The sequence below is a fragment of the Centroberyx affinis genome, unplaced genomic scaffold, assembly GCF_046629955.1.
Source record: "Centroberyx affinis isolate AG114_WGS23_722 - 3 ecotype Tasmania unplaced genomic scaffold, CSIRO-AGI_Caff_v1 ptg000035l_1, whole genome shotgun sequence".
Classification (NCBI taxonomy): domain Eukaryota; kingdom Metazoa; phylum Chordata; class Actinopteri; order Beryciformes; family Berycidae; genus Centroberyx; species Centroberyx affinis.
In genome coordinates, this window is record NW_027278749.1 from 268,237 (window position 1) to 291,182 (window position 22,946).

The 22,946-nt window shown below is 41.5% G+C and overlaps 2 protein-coding genes across 4 annotated transcripts; both read left to right on the top strand.

The window, feature by feature from the left end:
* The first annotated feature begins 185 nt into the window (after positions 1–185).
* Positions 186–18,448, top strand: ptpn6 (protein tyrosine phosphatase non-receptor type 6). 3 transcript variants are annotated; one of them, XM_071516298.1, is made up of 16 exons: positions 1,842–2,373; positions 2,796–2,820; positions 3,768–3,890; positions 6,214–6,408; positions 9,443–9,626; positions 11,469–11,585; positions 12,117–12,245; positions 12,698–12,794; positions 13,156–13,235; positions 13,432–13,578; positions 14,578–14,709; positions 14,844–14,998; positions 15,966–16,033; positions 16,221–16,372; positions 16,767–16,831; positions 18,167–18,448. In XM_071516298.1, the coding sequence occupies exons 2-16, from the start codon at positions 2,813–2,815 to the stop codon at positions 18,261–18,263; spliced, it is 1,749 nt and encodes a 582-aa protein (XP_071372399.1). In that variant the 5' UTR covers positions 1,842–2,373; positions 2,796–2,812; the 3' UTR covers positions 18,264–18,448. The 3 variants fall into 3 exon arrangements, with proteins under 3 accessions (XP_071372390.1, XP_071372399.1, XP_071372409.1); XM_071516308.1 differs by having other exon boundaries at positions 2,799–2,820; XM_071516289.1 differs by lacking the exons at positions 1,842–2,373; positions 2,796–2,820 and adding an exon at positions 186–455.
* An 855-nt stretch (positions 18,449–19,303) lies between these two features.
* On the top strand, positions 19,304–22,878 carry rbp5 (retinol binding protein 1a, cellular). The gene is made up of 4 exons (XM_071516711.1): positions 19,304–19,856; positions 20,363–20,547; positions 21,192–21,293; positions 22,241–22,878. The coding sequence occupies exons 1-4, from the start codon at positions 19,781–19,783 to the stop codon at positions 22,292–22,294; spliced, it is 417 nt and encodes a 138-aa protein (XP_071372812.1). The 5' UTR covers positions 19,304–19,780; the 3' UTR covers positions 22,295–22,878.
* The last annotated feature ends 68 nt before the right edge of the window (positions 22,879–22,946 follow it).

Genomic DNA, 22,946 nt, shown 5'->3' on the forward strand with positions numbered 1-22,946 from the left:
TGTAGATGGAAGAGGTAGCGAGAGGAAGAGCAGGGAGAGAAGGGGACAGGAACAGGGTTATTTTCTCCCATAGATAGTTGGGTAATTAAGAAAATTGGAGTAAATTACAGGGTGGGAGAATAGGCTGGGCTGGTAATGAAGCCTGATATCTTATCACGAGAGAGAGGGGAAGGCTAAATATGAGCAAGACTGGGAGCAAGTATAGGAACACAAGGGAGGAACAAGGAGAGTAGGCTACACTTAAATTAAAAAGTGCATGACCTGCTTTTGATATAACTCAGCTCTTTCTGCAAGTTTCTACTCTGCTTGGAAATAGAGATCTACCTCATCTCAGACAGCACCACAGAGAAGAGACTGGATTCAGCCCATTTTGTCCTGGTGGAGAGAGACCAGACTGACAGCAATCCCAGAGTCACTTGAGTGCAGAGTAAAAGAGTTCCTGCAATGTCTTGTAGGTGAGTTTCTTGTATTTGTCCGCCCACATTTTACATTTAGCAGACACTCTTATTCAGAGCAACTTAAAATGAACTTCCTCGATCACCAATATTATAGGTAACCAGTAGCAAAGAGTCATAATCTCCTGACAAACAATAAAAACAAAAGATTCCTGTGACATGTATTTCTGTTTTACACACTGTTTTATACACAGAGGATGGAAGGAATTAACTCAGAAACCTAGAGATAAGAGCGTAGCATCTAAAGTCTTCCTCATAGAAACAGGTTGATGCATTGCAACATTCAAAAGAATGAACAAAACTTGACAGTCATCATCGTTCACACTCCCGAGGCTGTGGGAAAGTGCTGCTATCATCTTGTGTCACGGTGCTTCGCTCGTCGAACAGCCTGAGAAACAAAGCTCTGTGGCATCAGAAGGGAGGAGACGCCAAGCTGCTTCAGCTGTTAGACATGTGAATTTGTGTGCACCATAATGCAAAATGCAATAGCTGGCGTTAACCACGGCCCTGAGCCTAACAAACACCTGCAGTGCTGTGTGTGTGTGTGTGTGTGTGTGTGTGTGTGTGTGTCGGTGGGGGGAAGTGGCATATATGTTCCATCACAATTTCTTACCTTTTTCCTGACTATTCAAATACTGCATTGAATTTATAAAGGTGTCATGTCTTATAATAATGTTGGTAAAATGTTTGTATTACCATTACACATCTGCACCAATACTATACAAAATGTAGTGTATGATTCATTGTAAGATGAGGAAAATGTGTCTGGCTTAGGAAAAGAATTGGTGTGTTTTTACATACATTCAAATGCGCCCTTTCATACCTCTTGTAAGGGAATCTGATCTGCAAATCAAATGCAGATAGCCCTTGTTTGTTCATGTGTTTGTGGCATATGTGTAACATGTCATGTTGACAATGTAACTAAGCCTTTATAGCGTTTGATTTGTGTTGCATTATGGGAGAAGTAATGTCACTTACACGGCTCCACACACTTCTTGTGGAGCAAGGTAAAGATGCAAGACATGCCAGACCAAAACTTGTGTTGCTCCATGGACTTATTAGTTTTTTTGAGGCATCACCTTGTCATTTGTTGGGTTTCTATAGTTTTTGCTTCAGTAGTTTGTGTGTGCGATATGGAATGAGCTCACAGTTGTAGACGGTTTACAACCTGAAAGCAACACACACACATACACACACACACACACACACACACACACACACACACAGACAGTGTAGAGGGGGGATGGTTGTACTGCAAATAAGGAAGTGTACTATAACTCTGACCTTTGTTTGTTACATACACACTCACACAGGCACACACAAATACACACACACAGATACACACCTGGAAGTAAAGAGCAAACAGAAGACAGAGAAGGGGAATAGCAGACAGGTGGGCTGAGGGGAAAAAAGCATTGCGAATAGATGAATGAGAAACAAAGTGTGGGCTAGTTCGCGGAGGCATGAGAAGCTGAAGCAGCATATTTTGTGGATGCTATTTGTTTTTTATTCCTGTAACCGGTGTGGCATTTCTTCTTTTTTCCAACTGGAAAGGTGCTGTCACTCATAATTCATTGACAAACTGAACGGTTTGAATCGTCTCTGCAGTTTCATTGCCTTCACAGACCGCGCAGAAAACAAAGAGATGGAGCGTCAGAAAGCAAGTTACCGACTATTCTATTCTTGCATATGAAGAGTTTTTTTATTGTGACTGTTTAAAAGGGTCTATCTGTTGGAGGAATTCCGGCCTGTCAGCTATTTTTGTTGCTGTCTGTCTTGCTTTCACTATTTTGTGAAAGGAGCCACAAAAAGGAAGGAAGGAGAGAGCAAGAGAGGAGGGGAGAGAACAGAGGGGCAAGACATATACAGCCCAGCCTTATCAGCGAGTGTCACTTGTTTTCAGAAGCAGCTGAGAACAGTAAGTGTTTACCTGCTTTCCTATTGGGAAAGAGAGGGGTTGGATAGGAAGAGGATTGGACAGAGAAATGCGTAGAAGGGAAAGTGGAGGAGAGTGTGGGTAGTTTGGGGGATGTTTTGTGAATATGGTGTGCAGAGCGATAGAGTTGTGAGAGTTATTGGAGTTGGATGGAGGGATGTTAGTGTTAGAGAGAGTGTGTGAAAGAGTAAAAAGCATGTGATGTGAAAAAAGAGCGTAAGCATGTGATGAAAGTGGTGCATCTGTTGTATTGAAGCGAGTATACTGGTTTGTAGCAAGGCGATAGTGAGCAGCAGGTTGTTCATTTATGATATTAGAAGTCAAGGATATTGCTTATGCTTCAGTCTGTATGTGTGCAATTACAAGTGAGCCTCACCCATCACTCTCCTTCTCTTTGGTCCCAGAAGAAGTAAAGAACAACATGGTTCGGTGAGTCAAGTCCTCACTGGACACTGATCCTCCATTAGTCAACTCTTGTTGTAATCTGTCTTTCGTGTAAAGCGTGATGTGAACTTCTCTGTTTCCATTCCTCCTTCTCTTTCTTGCTCCAGCTGTTGCATTGTCAGACTCTGTTCTTCTATCATGTGATTTGTGATGTGTGTGTACTGCTCAGTATCTGTTTTCATATGGACTTTGTGCCACTAATGATGTTTTATTTTAACAGCTGAGCGAGCCCTCCTTTCCCTCTCCAGTATATTATATCACTGTGTTTCTATATTTCTATAGCCAGTGGTATGTTTGCAACAGGTTAAGGCCTGAGCAGAATAAATTGAGGCAACCGGACTGTGGTGAGACCACAGTTCACCTGCCAGTCCGGTAGCGAGCCTTCATTGAAGATCGTATTGTATTGTATTATTCCTGCTGTTAGATTGCTGAGACGGCGATTGCAGGAAAAATGAAAACTGTGTACATTTGTTCAGTATTTTGTCTATACATTAACGTTATATTCCTTCTTTTTCATGCATTCATCTAAGTGATTTAAGGAAATAGTGGCCGTCATGCCGATGTTGGTCCGCACAAAAGTATATATGTCTGCATTTGAAGACTTTCGTTCCAAAATGAGATATCCACCATTTAAAAAAACATGACCTCCATTCTCCCATATTGACTAAAATTTAAGAACATTATGGGTTAGGAGTCATCTTAAGACATTTTCTTATGAAATAGTTCATTTTGTGAGGACAGAATCATACCTGATCAATTTCAGGTAACAAAATGGATCCACAGCGTTTTGGAATGAAACACTTTATTTGTGACTATTATCTGTGGGTAAGCTGAAGTGGAGAGTGTATTGGGTGAGGGTTTACATATAAGGTTTATATGTGTGTGTGTGTGTGTGTGTGTGTGTGTGTGTGTGTGTGTGTGTGTTGTTCCAGGTGGTTCCACAGAGACATCACGGGCCTGGAGGCTGAGGCGGTGTTGAAGTCTCGAGGCAGTCATGGCAGCTTCCTGGCCCGACCCAGCAAGAAGAATGTAGGAGATTTCTCCCTGTCTGTCAGGTAATAAGTCGACCCATCTCAGCAGAGAGCCCATGTTCTCTGAGCCTCGTCCAACTCCACAGCCAGGGAGAAATCTTACTTTACCTTATTCTGTGTGTCAGAAGTCCACCCACCTTTGTCTTTCACATACCTTAAAAATAAGCAGAAAATAACTGACAAATAACTGTGAATATAGGATAAGCTGGTTATACAGTCACAGTATGTGGTTCTTTGCACATCCCGGTTCTTTGCAGTGTTTTTCTTACCTTTATTGTTTTATCGTCCTTCCAGTCTTCTTAAATTGCTCTGCTGGTTGTATATTTTACTGTTCATTGCATTCCAAATTATCTGACAACCTTTGGATATAAATAAAGATGTGCTGGATATCTGAATAGTCCTATTCTGGACACATTGCCATCCATGCTGTTGCAAAGCGTTTTTTGAGCATGATAAAATCACAACTGTGATATTGTGTTAACTGTGTTATTACACAATACAATAATATAGGTAAATGTTGCTTATTTTTTTCTGAAATCATTTTTCAAATAAGTGGGCCTTTGTGTTGATTTGGTTGGTTATATCATATACACAAAATAGGAGGGACTGCTTTCAAACTTAATGCTCTTATTAAAATGCTATTACAAATGAATAAAATAAGTTCATTAAATTGTGCCAATACAATGTGAATCATTTACTGAAAGAATTAAATAGACTTAAGTGCAATAACTGAAATTTCATGTTACAAATTGAGTGTATGTAAGTACACACACATCTTAGATGACCTTACAAACCTTTTCTCATTAGTTTTGACTGATACATCCCACTGTAGATGTTGCTGTAAAGCGCATGTACAGTGCGTAAAAATATTTAAAATTAGGTGTAATAAAACCCTTATCAATGGCAATGATTATATACTACAATATGTAGTTTTGGGATGGAAATATTGAAAAAAATACATGTATTATTGAATAAATAATGGTAATAATAAATAATAATAATAATGAATAATGATCTCCACAATGAAAAATCCCCGGAACAGCATTTGAAACTAGACAGTAACTGTTTTTCTCTGCTGGTCGAACACTCTCACCATTTTTCCAATATGAAAAACAATGTTCTGGTCTTGCGGGCGGCAGAGTGGCTCGGCAGTTCACACTGTGGCCTCGCAGCAAGAAGCCGGGGCGTCTCTGTGTCTCTGTCTCTGTGTCTCTGTGTCTCTGTGTCTCTGTGTCTGTGTCTCTGTGTCTGTGTCTCTCTGTCTCTCTGTCTCTGTCTCTGTGTCTCTCTGTCCCTGTGTCTCTTCTCTCTGTCTCTCTGTCTCTGTGTCTCTGTGTCTCTGTGTCTCTGTGTCTCGTCTCTGTGTCTCTGTGTCTCTGTGTCTCTTCTCTCTGTCTCTCTGTCTCTCTGTCTCTCTGTCTCTCTGTCTCTGTGTGCAGTTTGCATGTTCTCCTCATGTTCGCCTGGCTTTCCTCCCACACTCCAAAGACATGCAAATCAGCTGGACTGATTAGAGACTCTGAATTCCCTGTATGTATGAATGGGATTGTCTGTCTCTCTGTTTGCCCTGTGATGTACTGTTGACCTGTCCAGGGTGTCTTACTTGCCTTCTGCCCAAAGCATGCTGGGATAGCTTCCAGCCCCACATGACCCTGACAAGGATTAAGCAGCTAGAGAAATGAACAGTGTTCTTAATCAATTTACCTTGTTAAATAAAGGTAAAAAAAAAATAGATTTTTACTTTGATTCAAAAGGATATTATGTTTAAATTTGCTAATGATGTCTTTCTTCCAAAAACTACATACAATAAAACCTCCAATAAATACCTGGTCTCAGATAATAACTTGAGAAACACAAAAAAAAAGCTCTTTATGTCGCTCGTGGTGAAAAGGTCATGAAATTATCAACACTTTCATCACACAGTTGTGATATTATCACTGCATCCTGTTTACAAAGGTTTTTCCAGTGTTAACATTGCCTGTGTACGCTGGTACAGATACTGTAGGTTACAGGTATGGGTCCATACATAGATAGATGCATAGATATGTAGACATCGCTGCAGCATCTCAGATTAGTGTGAAGATCAAATCAAAGCCTCTGACCAATAACTGACAAATTAACTAATAAATCGGTTGTCATTTTGGCTGTTGAAACAATAAAGGTTATAAATTATATATCGTATGAGAAATTTTACTGCTGTACAGTTTTACATTTCCCATCCAAAATCTCCTGACACAGAGAGTGTACTTGAAAGGTTCGGCACTGTCGTCAGGAAGATCTTTGCCAAGGAAAGTTGTTAAGAAAAAGTATGACTGTAGGTGAACCTGTGACTGTCTCCTCTCCCCAGGGTGGGCGACTCGGTGACTCACATCCGTATCCAAAACACAGGCGACTTCTATGACCTGTACGGAGGAGAGAAGTTTGCCACGCTGTCGGAGCTGGTGGAGTACTACACAGCGGAGAACGGCATCCTCCAGGACAAGGACGGCACCACCATCGAGCTCCGATACCCCGTCAACTGCTCTGACCCCACCACAGAGAGGTCTGCACACGCTCACCTCTCACCTTTCACTCCCTCACTCTGTCAAACATTAATGTTTTACCCCCAGCAGGTTAATACAGCCCACACTCCCTGGTTTCTATGTGCCCTCACCGCCTACACTCTGGTTAGTGTAATAGAGGTGGTTAGGTGGTTAAGGGAGCATGCTTATAAAATGATGAGTGTTTTTTCCTAGAATGATTGATTATCCACTGTGGATAATAAGTACAATTCATGGTTCTGATCAGGCTATAGCTACAGTTGAGATAAAACTGCAAAAATAATAACTTTGTTAGCATACTAAAATTACAGTTAAATCTCACAACTATTATGCTACAGAAAATGTAGCACTAATTCCCAGTGATCTATCAAAACAACATGAGCATGTAGCCAGAATTTTGTGTATTTTGGTGTATTACCAGTGCTTCACTATCACAGCAGCAACATAATTTTTTTTTCCAAATCTGCCATATTGCACCAACCCTACAAATTCATTTTTTGTATTTCCATCTTTGCAAATTTAAAAGATAAAGATTGATGAGTGAATTAGTGACAAAATATAGCCGAAAATTGTTCATAATATGCTTATTTACCTTATGAGTCATTTTTACCAATATCACTACATCTCAAGGGATTCTTTACATTGTCGGCCATGGGTGCCAGACACCCACAGCACCCATTCAAATTCAGTTTATCGTTCTGATATTCCCTGGGATTTGAATGCTTTCCTCTGGGGAGAAGGCATGTCATTGACAGCCATTTATTTAATAAAGGGCTCTCTATGGCTCCAGCATCTGCTCTGACACCCTCTGACAGGCTGTCTGTCAGAGTGTGAGTCAGTGAAGACAAACACCCACAGTCCAGACACTAAGAACCTACAGCAGTCTAGGCTTCAGTCACACATCTGTCTGATTGCTGTAACTCATGGATTCCATATGAAAAGCGGTTTGCAATGTAAAGATTGTATATGTCAGAAATGCGGGAATCACTTTTTGCTGCTCTTAATCAATTTGCCTTGTTAAAATAGAGTGAAAAATATAATATTAATTTTTTTTTTAATTCTGATATGAAATGTGCTTGCCCACACTGTGCACTTGAATTCCATGACATTTTTTGATGGAGGCGGAGTTGCTGGGGGAGGTGGGTATGGTTTTAGAATTGGAGTTTTTCTCCCATTTGGCAACAAAGACCTGGAAACACTGTGAAACTGTAGGCTGCTTAAAGTAGGTTGATGTCCAACTGGCTACCATGGTGATACATGTATAAAGGCTATGCATTGTTCTGCTCCATTTATGAGTCAAACCATCAGAGGAGGACACTACTCTCTGTCTTGTGTGTGCAAATGTGAGTGTGTGAGTGTATGAGTGTGTGTGAGTGTAATTCACCCAAGCTTGGAGCTCTACCCTCTTCCCCCCCTCCCTCCTCCCTCTGTCAGTTGTCTAACTTCCCTTTCTTGCTGCGGTTGGAAACTTTAAGTTTTGACACTTTTGAAAGCAATGGCCAGACCCCAGTTGTCTTCCTCTCTTGCACACTTTGTCGTGTTCTTGCTTACTTGACGTCTTCCCCATCGCACTCAATCTCTCTCATCTCAGAACCATGATTACATACCTTAGCAGGTCACTGTGTGGTGCAGTTATATTCCATCCCAGGCTCATTTATCTGTCAGTCAATCTCTTCTCAGAAAAGAGGATATATATGTTGTTTGGCCCTTACCTAGCACTATTGCATGAGGTTATTTAAGTGTTTTATGTGTGGAACTAACCTGGCTGACATGCATACAAGCCAGCCTGGGAAATGTAGGATTGAATCGTTTTCTTATACTGTATTTGCACACTTACCATACAGTACACTATCAGTTATCCCCACTGCTGCACATTTTCATAATGTGCATTTGCAGTATTCAAGGTTCTCATGGTTGTACTACATTCCTGTGCAAGGGCTGTTTTTCTACTTCTGCAAAATTGCATGGTCAGTACCTTTATTTTTGCAGCAAGTACTGGTTCTCACAACCAGTGATACATGAAAAAGTCTGTGCGAATGAAGTGTTTATCAAACACCATGGTGAATCTTATTTCAGTTTCTCTAAAATCATAGGTTGTGATTTGACAAATAAGTAAACCAAATAAGTAAATCATTACAAATCGTGTGCATAAGTATCATGCACTCTACTGTACTATCAACAGCTATAAAAGTAGGAGTTTGACGAGAGGAGGGGCAGCATGGGAAGAGGGGGGATCTGTGTGTGTAACTCATGGGGGGGGCACAGGCTATAAATACTTCGTCCTCTTCTGGCCACAAAATCTGTCATCAGAAATTTTCCGACCACAAGCAGGAAGTTTCGAAGACGAAATCGAGAACTGTGCCTAAAATTAAGTGACAGCCCAGCCCAAGTACACATTCTCTCATTCACACACGTTTGCACGTTACAGTTGGGGACAGAAATACGATTGACCTGCAACAGAAACATCTGTACCTGTCATTTATAACAATTAACTAATGCTTCTGATTCTGTTGTGGCTTTCTATTTCCACACACTCTATATTGTTCACACCTGTGCTATAAACATCTGACTAGAGCATCTTACAACAGGGTAGCTCTGAATCGACTGATTATGCAATACACACTGCAGTTATAGCCCAAAAAGTGCTTTAAGTAAAATAACTAGGTGGAGGTGAACAAGGGAGAAGATAAAGGATTGTTTTGTCATTTATCAGTCACTGCCATTGTACTTTGTGTGCAAAATGTCTGTTGTAAGTTGTACATTTTTCAGCACATAACCACATACAGTCAAAAGTGTGAATATTGGGACAGTGAGTGAAAGTCAGTCTTCTTTTGCTATTGCAAGTAAGTATGTATTTAATGTTAAAACATCAACATGAAGCGAAAGACCGCTCTTGGTTATGTGTCTCTGTGGGTCACCATGCTGAACCACAGCAGCAAAGAAAGCCAAATTTAGCTCACCGCCTGACTATCTTTATACCTGTGTACATGCTGTAGAAGCTACATCATGAGCCATCTGTCTGTCTTTGTAACCCAGGTGGTATCATGGCCACCTGTCTGGGCCAAATGCAGAGAAGCTGCTGGGAGAACGAGATGAGCCTGGGACCTTCCTGGTGAGGGAGTCTCTGTCCAAGCCTGGAGACTTTGTTCTGTCTGTTCTGACAGAGGAGAGGAACAAATCAGGAGGAAGGAGGGTCTCCCACATCAAGATCATGTGCCAGGTGGGCGCCTCTCTGTCCCTTTTGCCATTTCCAACGTCTCCATGTGTGTGTGTCAGTGTGTTTGTCCATGTTTGTGCGTGCGACCCGCAAGAAAGTCCATGCACAAAAGTGAGGGCTCTTCTTGGTCAAGTTTTTGCTTTGAATATACGGAATTAGGAACGCCAAAAAACATCAGATTCACATCATTCAAAACACTGACGGGTATTCCCAAAGTTGTGCAGTGCACCATACTGTGAAATAGGTTAAAGCTCTAGTTTCCCCATTCTGATGCAATGCCAGACCATTGCTCATCTTTCAACTCTGTCTTTTGGTCATAGACGTCAGTGAAGTGTGTAACGGCCTTCTAAGAAATAGGAACACTTCAACAGAAATGCTCACCAACAGTTGTCAGGTACTACTGACCAATTTTAAAAGCCAAACCAAAAACCAAAAAAACAAATTCTGAATTTTAACCTTATTATTCAACTGTGCCCTACCAGTCAAAAGTTTGAACACACCTGATTGAATGTACTATGTTTTCCATTATCTTAAAGCCATTTTGATCTAAAAGCTTATGCTTAAATGCTTGAAATTAGTTTTTTAGACAAATATAAATAGTGAAGTTGATGCCTATGCATGAATTTCTTGTCAAAGCCTTTGCCTTTCCATCAAGGCAAAGGGCGGATACTTTAAAGAACCGAAAATATAAGATCGTTTTTAAAACTTTTTTGGTCACTGCATAATTCAATTTGTGTTACTGAATAGTTTTGATGACTTTACCAATATTCTAAAATGTGGAAAATAGTAAAAATATAGCAAAATGCGGTGTACCCAAACTTTTGACTGGTAGTGTACATTCAGTCTGTACATTTTGTAACTGCTGGTGAGAATACAGTAACATGTCACATCCGTCTCCTGGCCTCATTTTCATAGATTATGTCCCCACGTCATCAGCACCAACAGGAGCTTAGCATTTTATTTTTAGCAGCAGTTCACCTCATAGCAAACGCTGTGCAGTCCTCATTTGAATGGGTGGCATTGTTTGTCGGGCACGGCTGCAGGATAATAGATTACTATGAGATTACTATAACAGTCATATAAGCCTTTGCGCAAGCGTTCTCAGGGGACAAGGATCAGGAGAGTTTGTGAACCTTGCTTGGCTCTAATCTTCAGTGTCTGTTACTGCTGGTGGTGCCAGATGAGATGTGATTACATCAGAGTGACTTTCACACACGGGGAAATTATTTTTCTTCATCAGCACGCTTTCATGAAAATATATCTGATTAAAGTGCCAGCAAACCAGTCATCAGACAAAATCAATTTGTTCTGCACAGGCCGGAATTGATTCTCTCTGCGGTTTGTGCATTTTCCACACTGTAAACGTTGGGTGCAACGCTTTGTCACAGGAATGCTGCTGTGTGGGAGATATTCTGTTCTACTTGTTACACGTTAGTTTAAATAACATTTCAATACCACAACACACACAAGTTTCAGACAATGAGTAATTGGAAAATGAGATGTAGGCAGGTCCCATTACAGTGTGAGTGTTATTGTGCTGAAAATGTTTTAATCGCTTTTTGTTGGAGGTTGCGTTGGCCCTCTGGGTGTGTATTGGCAATGAATAAGTAATGACATTTTGAACACAATCACTCGTGATGGGAAAAACTAGGAAAATAAGGCCCAGGTTGAAAATAACAGGAATTATCCTTTAAGTTAGTAAATCATAATTTGTTTTCATGTTGTGCATTCAATCATTTTGTGATAGCAGATGTCACTTTTAAGTTGGTGGATACCTAATTTTGGAACATAACACTTTATTTTCATATCAGACAGAGCTTGTAAGGTGTGTGTGTGTGTATCCAGAATGACAGGTATACAGTGGGCGGTTCGGATGCGTTTGACACACTGGCAGACTTGGTGGAGTACTACAAACGCAAAGGCATCGAGGAGATCTCTGGCAACTGGGTGCACCTCAAACAGGTGAGCTGAGCTGTCTCACAGCTTCGCAAATGATTTAGATAAAACATATCAGAATGTGCAGAAAACCCCAATTAAATACCAAATTCTATACAATATCTGCAGGTTTTGCACCGCAGATTCAACAGGTTTGAATGTCAGAGTGAGCTGAAAAACAGAAACTGGTCTTTGTGAAATATTGTGAAACAGTGCAGAAGCAGTGCAGCCCACAAGTCGGAAAGATTACTCACATCTTAAAGTTTGTTGTTTAAGTGTCCTGCCTCAGTGAAGCAATGCTGATGACCGGGTGGGTGTTGTGTTATAAATAATTGCACGGTGTTTAGTGGCTTCTCTATATTCTAAAAGTTTTCTTTCAAATCTGTGATGAGAACATCTGACAAGTATACCAATTGCACAATTATAGTAGTAACGAATATAGAGTATAGAATAGAGTAACAAATCCATAATGACAGTGAGTATTTGAGTGTTTTGTTTCCTCATCACTCTTTCTCTCTCTCTCTCTCTCTCTCTCTATCTCTCTCTCTCTCTCTGCAGCCTTATTTCTCCACCAGAGTGAATGCGGCAGACATTGATAGCAGAGTGAAACTACTGGACCAGACAGCACAGGGGCAGAAGGAAGGCGAGGGGGAGAAGAGCAAGGCGGGCTTCTGGGAGGAGTTTGATGTAAGGTTTGGGAGGGACTTACAACAGATTATATTATTTCTCACCTTGCTCTGTATGCGCACTGCTTTGATCAGATTGTCAAAATGGGAGTGTCATAAAGCGGGGGGAAATAAATAATACATCAGGCTTCTTATTCATAATGAATTTACATGTCCATTAGCATTTTACATTTCAAGGTTTACTCCCTTACTGTGGATGAGATACTACAAACTATAGAGGCAGTATACTACCATCTTGTGGTGGAGGAATACAACACTACATAATCATCTCTCTCTCTCTCTCTCTCTCTCTCTCTCCCTCAATTTCAATGTGTTTTCTTGCCATAAAAGTTCAACAATCTCTCTCTCTCTCTCACAACTCTCTCTCTCTCTCTAACTCTCTCCCTCTTTCTCACTAACCCCCCCCCCCCCCCCTCTCTCTCTCACTCTCTCTCTCTCTCTCGCTCTCTTTAGGCTCTTCAAAAGTTGGAGGCAAGGGTGAAAAAGAGCAGAGAGGAGGGCCAGAGGCCAGAAAACAAGAGCAAAAACCGATACAAGAACATTCTTCCCTGTGAGAGTTTTTCCGTATCAGTATAATAGTCTAAATCAGTGGTTCTCAACCCTTGGTTTGGGACCCCCCCGGTGGTACGCAAGATAATTTTTGGGGGGGTGGGGGTCGCGAGCTGATTCATGGGATAGGAAAAAAACATATTCTATACAAATTTATTATCATGTCTACTATCATGTCTTTTCTTGTGCAATACTGAATAGTTTTAAGCTTTTAGGCTTCCTCTGATCATTAATCAAATGAAACAACCTGAAATATAAATCCCATGAATAAATCCACTATCTGACAGAACTAACTTTCAACCAATTGTTCTCACTCTCTCTCTCTCCCACCATTTCTACGCTCCATCCTGTTCTGCCACCAGTCAATGACACCAGGGTTATTCTGCAGGACACTGATCCCAATGTTGTTGGTTCAGATTATATCAACGCCAACTATGTGAAAGTAAGTGTCCAAACTCACTGGCTTCACAGTAACACTAAATTACAAATACACAAAATAATTATAGAATGGAAAATTGTCATATTTCAGTTATTCAATCTATTTATTACTCATCTTAATTACTCATCTTTGAGTTTATTGTTGTATTGATCGTGTTTGTTTATTAAAGTGCATTCACTGGTACCTTCTCTGTTTGTAGAACACCCTGTGGGAGACAGATGATCAGAAGGTTTACATAGCCACCCAGGGTTGCCTAGCAACAACTGTCAATGATTTCTGGCAGATGGTGTGGCAGCAGAGGACAAGGGTGATCGTCATGACAACAAGAGAGGTCGAGAAGGGACGGGTCGGTATCAAAAGTGTATAAATGGAATACCTATTTGGACTATGTTTTTTGAAACCGTGTGCAAATGTGACCGTATTAATCGAAGCAGAAAACACAAAGATAAAACCATCATGTGTTTTCTTTCATGAATGTTCCCACTAAGGGTGTTTTCACAGCTTTCTAAAAACATTTCTAAAGTCCGGGAATTTCTGTGGCAGTCAGACTGTTAAAAGTTTTTGCATGCCATATTACGTATATCAAGTAGATCAGACCATTACATGTCTTTTCCAGTCTTGTGCTAAAACTGTGGGGCGCCTGCAGCTTACTCGAAGAGTCTTGACTAGGACAAGAAAAACTGAACACATTACACCTTCGATCACTGCACTGGCTTCCAGAAAGCATTAGAGCGGACGTTAAGATTCTGCTGCTGGCCTGCGCAGCTCTAAATGTCCCGGACCCACAATACATCTCTGACTTGATTGCAAGGCTTGAGCCAACTACAGCTCTCAGGGCTTCTGGCACCGGCCTCTTACCTCTTAATAGTTTCAAGGATGAAATCCAAAGCTGGCAAAGCTGCTTGTAGCTATCATCCTCCCAGTTGTTGGAATAGTCTGCCAGAGGGCCCGAGGTGCGCCCCGACACCAACCTCTTTTAAAAAGCAGGCTTAAGCTGGTAGGGGGAGCCCTCTTTGAGCTGACCTTCCCAAGGTTTCCTCCATTTTTTTCCCCCATATGATGTTTTTTGTGGGAGTTTTCCCTTGTCCTCAGTAAGGGTCAAAGGTTGGGAAGTGTTGTTTTCATTTATTGTTTTCATAATGTGGCCGTTGTGAAGCCCTTTGAGACTGTAGATGTGATTAAGGGCTATACAAATAAACCTGACTTGACTTGACTTACAATATTTCTCTTCTCTAAAGCCGTTCACACAGGTTTTGACTTATGTTAAGCACACTGAGTTTCCTTGCACAATATGCTATACAAATAAGGTTTGACTTGACTTGAGTTACTCTGTATTTTTGTGCAGAATAAATGTGTGCCATACTGGCCAGACCTTGAGAGCTCCAAAGAGGTTGGGTCATATGTGGTGAGCTGTGTGTCAGAGAGAGATGCTGCTGATTACAAAGTCCGAATCCTGGACATCGCTCCTCTGAACCAGGTAACCTCCAAACACCGACCTCTGACCTCTGACCTTAGCTGTGGCTGTAGCTGTAGCTGCACGTTTTTAACCTGCACTTATATATTTTATTGATGAGTTTTTATTTGTGTGTGTTTTGTTTAACTCTATTCCAGTCAAATTTGAACCGCACCATTTGGCACTACCAGTACCTGAGCTGGCCTGACCACGGTGTTCCCCAGGAGCCAGGAGGCGTCCTCAGCTTCCTCACTCAAGTCAACAGCAAACAGGCTGAGTTTCCTGACGCTGGACCAATGATCATCCACTGCAGGTAATGAACAGCTGATTAACCCAAGGCTCACAAGGAGCTTACAGTAAACCCAGACTCATATCGTGGTGTGATTTCATACAGCATTTCAAAGACAGATTGCACAGCATGTGCCACCTATCAGCGTTGGGATGTTTTGTGATCTTGGGCCTTATCCAAACCACTGAAAACGTTGAAAAATGTCAAAGATGCATGAGAGGCAATGGGAATATCTGTTTTTTTCTCAGTTCCTGAGGTTTTTGCAGGACATGGCAATATGTTTCCCAGATGCAGGGTTTTACCAAATGGTGGGTCAGACCATGTGTTAGGGAGATTGTAAATCTCAAACTTTAAATGTGTGTTGTCTTGGGGCTTGGGGAAGACATCTCTACTTGTATAGCTTTGTTAAAAATATCTCAGTTGCTCAATTTGATGATAAGAATTTGAGGTTTAAGATTAAGATGATCGTATTTTCAGGATTAAGATTAGTAGTAGCAGAATTAAAGGTTTTTGAGTCAACTGACAGTTTATCCTTTTGGAATTTTCCCCTTGTGATGTTAGGAATACTGAGGCTACTTATGCTTTTTTTTAAGTTGTTGGTTGAGTGATTACCTTACCCATATGTTGCATAACTATTTTGGAATGTATGTATGTTCACAAAGCTGCACAGCATTAATAATCTTTTCTTTTAACAACTCCTATCATGGCATCAAGTCACTAGTCTCTGCAAAGCGACCAAATGGTCCTCAGCATGTGTGAAGTGACCGACCCTTACCTTCCATAATAAAGTGAAATTTCACCACTGCATTCATGATCACTTAAGATATACAATCAGAGCGTACCATAGAAGCAAAAATCCCCGGTAATCCCCTCCGAACATAGTCTGTCTTGATTTTTTTCCACTTCTGTTTGTTTGTTTAACATACAATTGCATTGTGTTTTAATTGGTGGCAAGATATATTAACGTTCATTCTGCTGTGAATCTGTCCAGTGCTGGGATCGGTCGGACAGGCACCTTTGTGGTGATTGATATGATCCTCGAGACCATTGACACTCAAGGTAAAAAAAAAAAAAGAAGATCAATCACTTTCATTTCTTGAGATATGCATACAGTAAAAACAAACTAATCAAGCATGCACCAAGTACATTTTCCCTTTATTTATTCTCATACCGCTTCCATCCAATTTTTCCCTTTCTTCACTTCCCTTCCCTCTACCCTTTTCTTCCTCTCTGTCTCTCAATCCAGGCCGGGACTGTGATATTGACATCCAGAAGTGCATCCAGATGGTACGGGAGCAGCGCTCTGGCATGGTGCAGACCGAGGCCCAGTACAAGTTCATCTACCTGGCTGTGTCTGAGTACATACAGGCCGCCAAGGCCCAAGACAACGCCTCCATGGTGAGCTGGAGGGGGTGGGGTGGGGGGGCTGGGGCGGCTGAACACAGGAGGCAAACAAAGACCAGGAAGAAGAAGAGGATTGGATATGAAACACAAAGGGAATTCATCTTTTTTTCTCCCCTGTGGCTGAAATATAGATTTATGTCACGAGGAGTCAAGAAAATAAGACTTCAGGGTCAAAGGCATGTGTATGTCAGTAGGCCTTTGCACCTAGGACTGTTGTTTTGAACACTGGGGCTGGCTACTTCACCCCTACTGACTGATATGTTATCAAAGAGTGCATTGTGAAAGATGAACGTTGACACAGAGAGAGCGAAACCTGCCAGCTAGACTAAACTAATATCACGACTTGACTCTGCACTGTCTCAATGGTCTCTGTCTTTCTCTTCCCCAGGAAACTGAGACAGAGTATGGGAATCTACAACTCAAACACCCACCAGCAAGCAGGAAGGTCTCAAAGTGAGTTGAGAGACTGTGTGTGTGCATGTGTGTGTGTTTGTGTGTGTGTTTGTGTGTGTGTTTGTGTGTGTGTGTGTGTGTGTGTGTGTGTGTGTGTGTGGGTGAGAGAGAGAGAGAGAGAGAGAGAGTGTGACTTGGACGTCCTTAAAACATTCCCATCTCTCCTCTAAACCTCACACTGAATTCCTACTTGGTTTAAAGTTGTCTTCATTCTTACGTCACCAGTTTTTGGAGGAACAGTTGAGCTGCACCAGGTCTTGATTTGTAGAGAGAGAGGGAGAGAGAGGGAGTTGTGGGTGGAGGGGGGATGAAGCTGCAGCTGGACTCGTCTTCACTTTTAGTATATATTCCTCTTTGGTACTGGGGACTACAAACTGTTTTTTCAGCTTCCCAGCTTGTCCCTCTTCTGTCTGTCTCCATTCCTCTGCTGTCTGAATAATGGGTGTTTGTGTGACCTCTGGGCTTCGGGACCCCTAGTGTATGCACTGGACTATGTTATAATTAACCAATTAGGAAAGACACAACAGTACGGAACTCACACATTAGCCACTTCAGTCCCAAACCTCGGGACCTTTGACCTACTTGGAGCTGCCTGTGATTTCATCCGACCATTCGAGCCAGCTTGTGAGGCTGGACCCAAAGAAGAGCAGCTTTTGTTAACAATCATCAGAGAATGCACTGATTTGCTGCATGTTGCCCTCTGCCTCACCACAGTTGAACCGTGCCACTTGTACAGTGCAGTAATGTGTGAGCTTCACACATGCTTGGCAGGCTCCCAGCTTCAACTGATTGATTTATGTCTGGTTGGTCTATTTAATTAAATCGTTCTCATCCAATGGCTGTGTTCATTAACCTTCCCTATGCCTGCGATTCACTTTGAACAGAACTGTGTCTAATCAATCTGTGTTGCTGTATAAACCATCTGTATGCTTAACAGCCCTGCCAGTACTTTAATATCACACACTTGCTCTTTATTTGCACTGGTACCTGCTGCTAACTTTAGTAACTATTTTTATTGTTGTCGTTGTTGGTTGTGTTGTTGTTGTAGCTGCGGTTATTATAGTTGTTACTGTATGATGGGGAGGGGGGGGGCTTGTGAGAAAACATTTCATTGTTTTTAAACACTGACTTGTTTTTTTTTTAAAACATATGACAAATAAACAACTAAATTAAACTAAACTTAGCTAAACTAAGCCTGCAAAAGGTTGAATCTTCTGAAGAAATCAAGGCGTTAACAGGGCTTATTGTGTGCTCAGCCAGCCCAGCCTGGGTAAATAAAGCTTAAATGAAAATAAATTAAAAATCACCATCCCCATTTTCATTGCCTCTCTCCAGAAACAAGGAGGACGTATATGAGAATCTGTCGAAAGGAAAAAAAGACGTGAAGAAGCAGAAGTCGGAGAAGAAAAGCGGCTCAGTGAGGAAAAGATAGAAGTGAAGAGGTTGAGATATTTTATGAAAGGTATCATATTATTATATTGATGTAGTCAGTCTTTTGTTACAGAATTTTTGTCTTTTAAGTGAGAATTAAGGTTTCAAAACAGAGACATGACAAGCCATTGATACTGTATAGACTGAATGTGATTGACGCATTGTTGAAAATAAAGACAGAGCATGTGTGTAAAATTTGTCATTTTATTGTCTTTTTTTTTGCAATTATTTGAATGAATGGGGGGGGAGATGTCTCCATCAATATTACGAGAAAGATGAATTGTCCCATTCAATTATTTCTGCCTCAGACAAATATAGAGCATTTTCACTCAGTCTGTGTTTTTAGCAGCACAGCTGAGTTTTACTGAAGCATATTGTGTAATTGGCTTTGGTCACAAGACCTTCCCCCAGTTGTTTGAATCTCCTTTTTGTCAAGGCATTTTGACAACAAATCAGACTGCCATGTTTCACATTTTGGTTAATGTTTGCCCTTCACATCAGGGATTCAGTTTTGCAATGCCTCACTCTATTTCACACAGACCAATAATTCTCCCCTTTGTCCCTCATACATGCATACTCCTCATGTACTCCTCATTTATTTGTTCTTTTTTTAAAATTATTTTTAAACCTTGCCTATGAAGTGAGGGAAATGGAGTTACATTTAGGCTCCCACTACAGTATGTCCATATTGTGTGAGTGTAATTTGCTGCCCGGGGTTTGATCCAGAGTGTGTCCCACTAAAGCTGAAATGAAACCTACAGCCCTTGCCTTGAGCTATTAAACCTCACTGGAGCTGCCCAGCGGCCACAACAGCAGACTGTGGATACACTGTTAAGCTCCCAGGTACAGTAAGTGGATACGTAGCAGGCTATTTGCATGCATGTTCCGTCGACTGTCCCACATCTTCCCCCATCGGCCGCATTTTGGGGATCTGAAGCGCCGCCTTTGACTCCGATTGATCGCTCCAAACAAAACATTTGGAGAGATGAATGGACTTTCCCCCGCCACACGTCCCTCTCCGCATGTGATCCCACAGAAAACGTCTGTTCTCTATCAGAGCGAGTGAGGAGGGGGGAAGCACTATTAATTAAGGCGGAAAAGAGCCGCGTTGGGATGCGGATTAGGCTACAGAAACGATTTCATGAATCGTGTGGGAGTTGCCAGAGTGAGGAGTTAAATAGGTTTTGCGCTTGCAGCGTGGAGGAGAGGTTGCAGCTCAGCGGAATTCATGAGATTGTGCAACAAATCTTCCAGAAGAGGCAATCGCGGTTGATGCAGACTATTATTCGCAACAATAGGGTATAGTTTTACGCGCACGTTCAATCCAGGCTTTATCCAAAAGTTACAGTGAAATTGATATCAAACAACGCGGGAGTTGATCTGTGGAAATCAGCAGGGACAGTATTGGGGGGAAAAAGCAAGGCGGAAGAAAAGTAAGCTGGTGTTACATTTCAGTTCGGTAGAATTTGTGTTTGGAGTTTTTGTTGGGAGTTTTCCCCTAACAAAAGGTGAAAAAAGATGTCTAAACCTAATTACTCCGGGACGTTTCATATGGTTTCTCAAGAGAATATGGATGACTACCTCGGAGCTTTGGGTAAGGTCATTTGTTTTAGTCGCATCTATGTACTTTTTACATTCTGTTGTAGTCCACTATTTTATTTATTTTATAGTTTCTCCTCTAACAAGCAGCCAAGTATTAAACCCCTCCTCCCCGGCTCACACTCGCACTGCAGCCTTTTGTTGCTTTTTGGCTTTTAGATCAATTACATTTTTGCATTGTAGGCTATTGTTTCATCGCCTAAACTTGTTGTACGGCAAACTGCTTTGATATAATCTTCGCTTATTGATGTCACCATTTGAACCATCTTTATTTGTAATACCACATCTGTTTAATGGAATTTATGCCACCTTGTCCTTTCAATGACCCCGGACACAGACACACGCACACACACACACACACACACACACACACACACACACACAAAGGGTGTGTAACTCTGTAACTGTCTGTGTGCGTGCATAACAGACAAAGCGTCCCAAAGAGAGACTGGCATAGAGTATGTTAATTAATTTCCTGTCCACTTTCTGTTTCCCTGTTAGATATAAATTATGCTCTGAGGAAAATCGTGTGCTTGTTGAAGCCCACCAAACAGATCAGCCATGACCCCGCCACAGGGGGCATGAAGATCCGCACACTCACCACCTTCAAGAACTTTGACATGGATTTCACTCTGGGACAAGAATTCACTGAAGACCTGGGACCTGTGGATGGTCGTACCTGCCAGGTGTGTGTGTTGTGTGTGCGTGCATTCATGTTTTTATGTCTATTTTTTCCCCCTGAATGTGCATACTATCTTGTCTGGGCGTGTGCATAAGTTTGATGATACTGTGTTTAAGATTAGGCTACTTGTCATACAAGTTTGCTTTGTTTTGATTTGTGTGTGTGTGTGTGTGTGTGTGTGTGTGTATGGGGAGTTTGTGGTTAATTTGGAATGTCTGAGAAAGAGCCGGCCTACCTACTGCTGTGATTTTGTGTTGTAACCACCTCCTGTTGCTTGTTTTTTGAGTGAGGTGTGTGTGTGTGTGTGTGTGTGAGAGAAAGAGAGGGAGAGAGAGAATTGAATTTAAAAAAATACTTTATTGACCTCTTCATCTTACAAATCCATTCAGAAACCAGTGCATAAATCAGGATAAGCGGCATGTAGCTTACACTACATCCACCCATGAACAGAAAACAAAAAACAAAAAACAAACACAAAACCAAAACAAAGATTCAAGACAAAAAACAAAAAGGACAGAGAGTTTTTGAACTAATGGCCATCACTTTGGTCTGTACAAAGGCTGGTGTGTGACTTAGCCTGTGGACTACTTTACATACTAATTACATACTAATGGCACACACTAACACAGCATCTCTGTGTTTATGCAGACGACAGTCAGCTGGGACGGGGACCGACTGGTGTGTGTACAGCGAGGAGAGAAGGAGGGAAGAGGCTGGACACACTGGCTGGAGGGCAACATGCTACATTTGGTAAGGATGTGTGTGGTAGGAGTGCAAAGAAGAGGCGGGGGGGGGGGGGGGGGTGGAACAAGGAAAGAAAAAGGGAAATTGATATGCATGCTAAATGGGCTTGGACATGCAAATCAGATGGCTGTGGAAGTTATTCATTGCCTTATTTTCTCATGCTTGCCTGCATTATACAGTGTGAGTGGGAAGGACAATGTCTTTACTAAAAGAGGTTGCTGGCCTCTCCTGTACATGCCAGAGAAAAGAAGTGGGACCCAACCAAGGAGGGCAAAGACAAATGAGGCAAAAGACTCATGAGTGCACATCTTAAAAAGGCACTTGAGGAACTAGGAAGAGGATTGGGCTTTCTCCTATTGGTCCCAAGAGGCTAACCTCTTGCTAGGCCATTCATGTAAATAAGAATTTGTTCTAAAGTGACCTGCCTGGTAAAATAAAGTAAAGTAAAACAGTTGGTCTGCATTCAGTCCCTTGTAGCTTGTAGATTACTTGTCGTTACTGATTAAGGTTTCAAACAATCAGTATTGTTCCACTAAATAGCTCTCACAGGATTTCTAATACCTCTATTGCAGCGAGGAGCAAGGAAAACAATGTGTTGTTGAGCTTGTGTTCAAATCCAGGAGAGAGTTGGGGAAAGAAATGCCAGTGAGGATCAGGCATTAAATGGTGGATTTTAGAAGTTACACAAAGTAGGAGAAGGGAGTAGTGAGAGGCTAATGGGGAGTGAGTGAGGGGGACCAGGGGGAGGGGGCGTAGGCGAAAGAGGAGGAGATAAGTAGACAGTGAAAGAGGGAGCGAGGATTACAAGGTCAAGGGACGAGGAGAACGAAGGGGAGGGAAATGGGTTTGTGTTTTGGACACAGTCCCAGGTTTGTGAATCACTTATTTCATTCTCTTTGATGTGCCAATCAAAGTGTCTCATTGTTGCTCACTCTCTTTCTCCCCCTCTGCAGGAGATGAGAGTTCAAGGCGTGGTTGCCAAGCAAGTCTTCAAGAAGGCTGATTGAAGTAATTGGAAAGGGGTTATATTCAATAACCCAAGCTCCTTATTCTTAATAGAAAATAGCCTGGGACTTGGTATAAGAAGTGCCATAGGTTTTTTTTATTTTATTATTATAATTAACAATGTTTTGCAACATAACAACAAGGATAAGACTGAAGACCCATGAAGTGAATGATTTTACATCAGCGACCGCTGTGTTTTTCATTGATGTACGCTTTCATGCATGTCACTGTGGAAAGATTGTTGTATTGCTGAGTTGTTTATGGTTGATGGTACTAAAAATGACAAATTGAGAGAACTTGGTACAGAGCAGAGTGACTTGTGTAAACATTCCCTACATACTTCCACATATTGCACTATCTTCCTTCACAATGTTATAAACAAATAATATATCGGTTCTGCTTCACTGCTGCATGTGTGTTACATCGTGTCTTGTTCCAAACCCCAAAATATTATTTGCCAAGAATTTTTTTTTGTGTTACTGCTCTCACATGTTCAACATTTTCTGGAGGTTAGCCATTATGAATTAATCTTAAAGGTCAAGGATCAAGGTTTGCGTGACAGTGTGTTGGCTACATGTCATTTAAAAGGAAATGTTGGTGTTTTTTTGCTCATATACCACTTATCTATAATTTCCTCAGTGAGTAGAGCAGGGA

What these genes read in the sequence shown, in the direction of transcription:
- rbp5 (XM_071516711.1), top strand. Translation starts at nt 19,781, where the DNA reads ATGTCTAAACCTAATTACTCCGGGACGTTTCATATGGTTTCTCAAGAG. An exon ending in TGGATGGTCGTACCTGCCAG is followed by an intron (nt 20,548 to 21,191) that starts GTGTGTGTGTTG and finishes GTGTTTATGCAG; the next exon opens with ACGACAGTCAGCTGGGACGG. An exon ending in AGGGCAACATGCTACATTTG is followed by an intron (nt 21,294 to 22,240) that starts GTAAGGATGTGT and finishes CCCCCTCTGCAG; the next exon opens with GAGATGAGAGTTCAAGGCGT.
- ptpn6 (XM_071516289.1), top strand. An exon ending in GATTTCTCCCTGTCTGTCAG is followed by an intron (nt 3,891 to 6,213) that starts GTAATAAGTCGA and finishes TCCTCTCCCCAG; the next exon opens with GGTGGGCGACTCGGTGACTC. An exon ending in GCTTCTGGGAGGAGTTTGAT is followed by an intron (nt 12,246 to 12,697) that starts GTAAGGTTTGGG and finishes CGCTCTCTTTAG; the next exon opens with GCTCTTCAAAAGTTGGAGGC.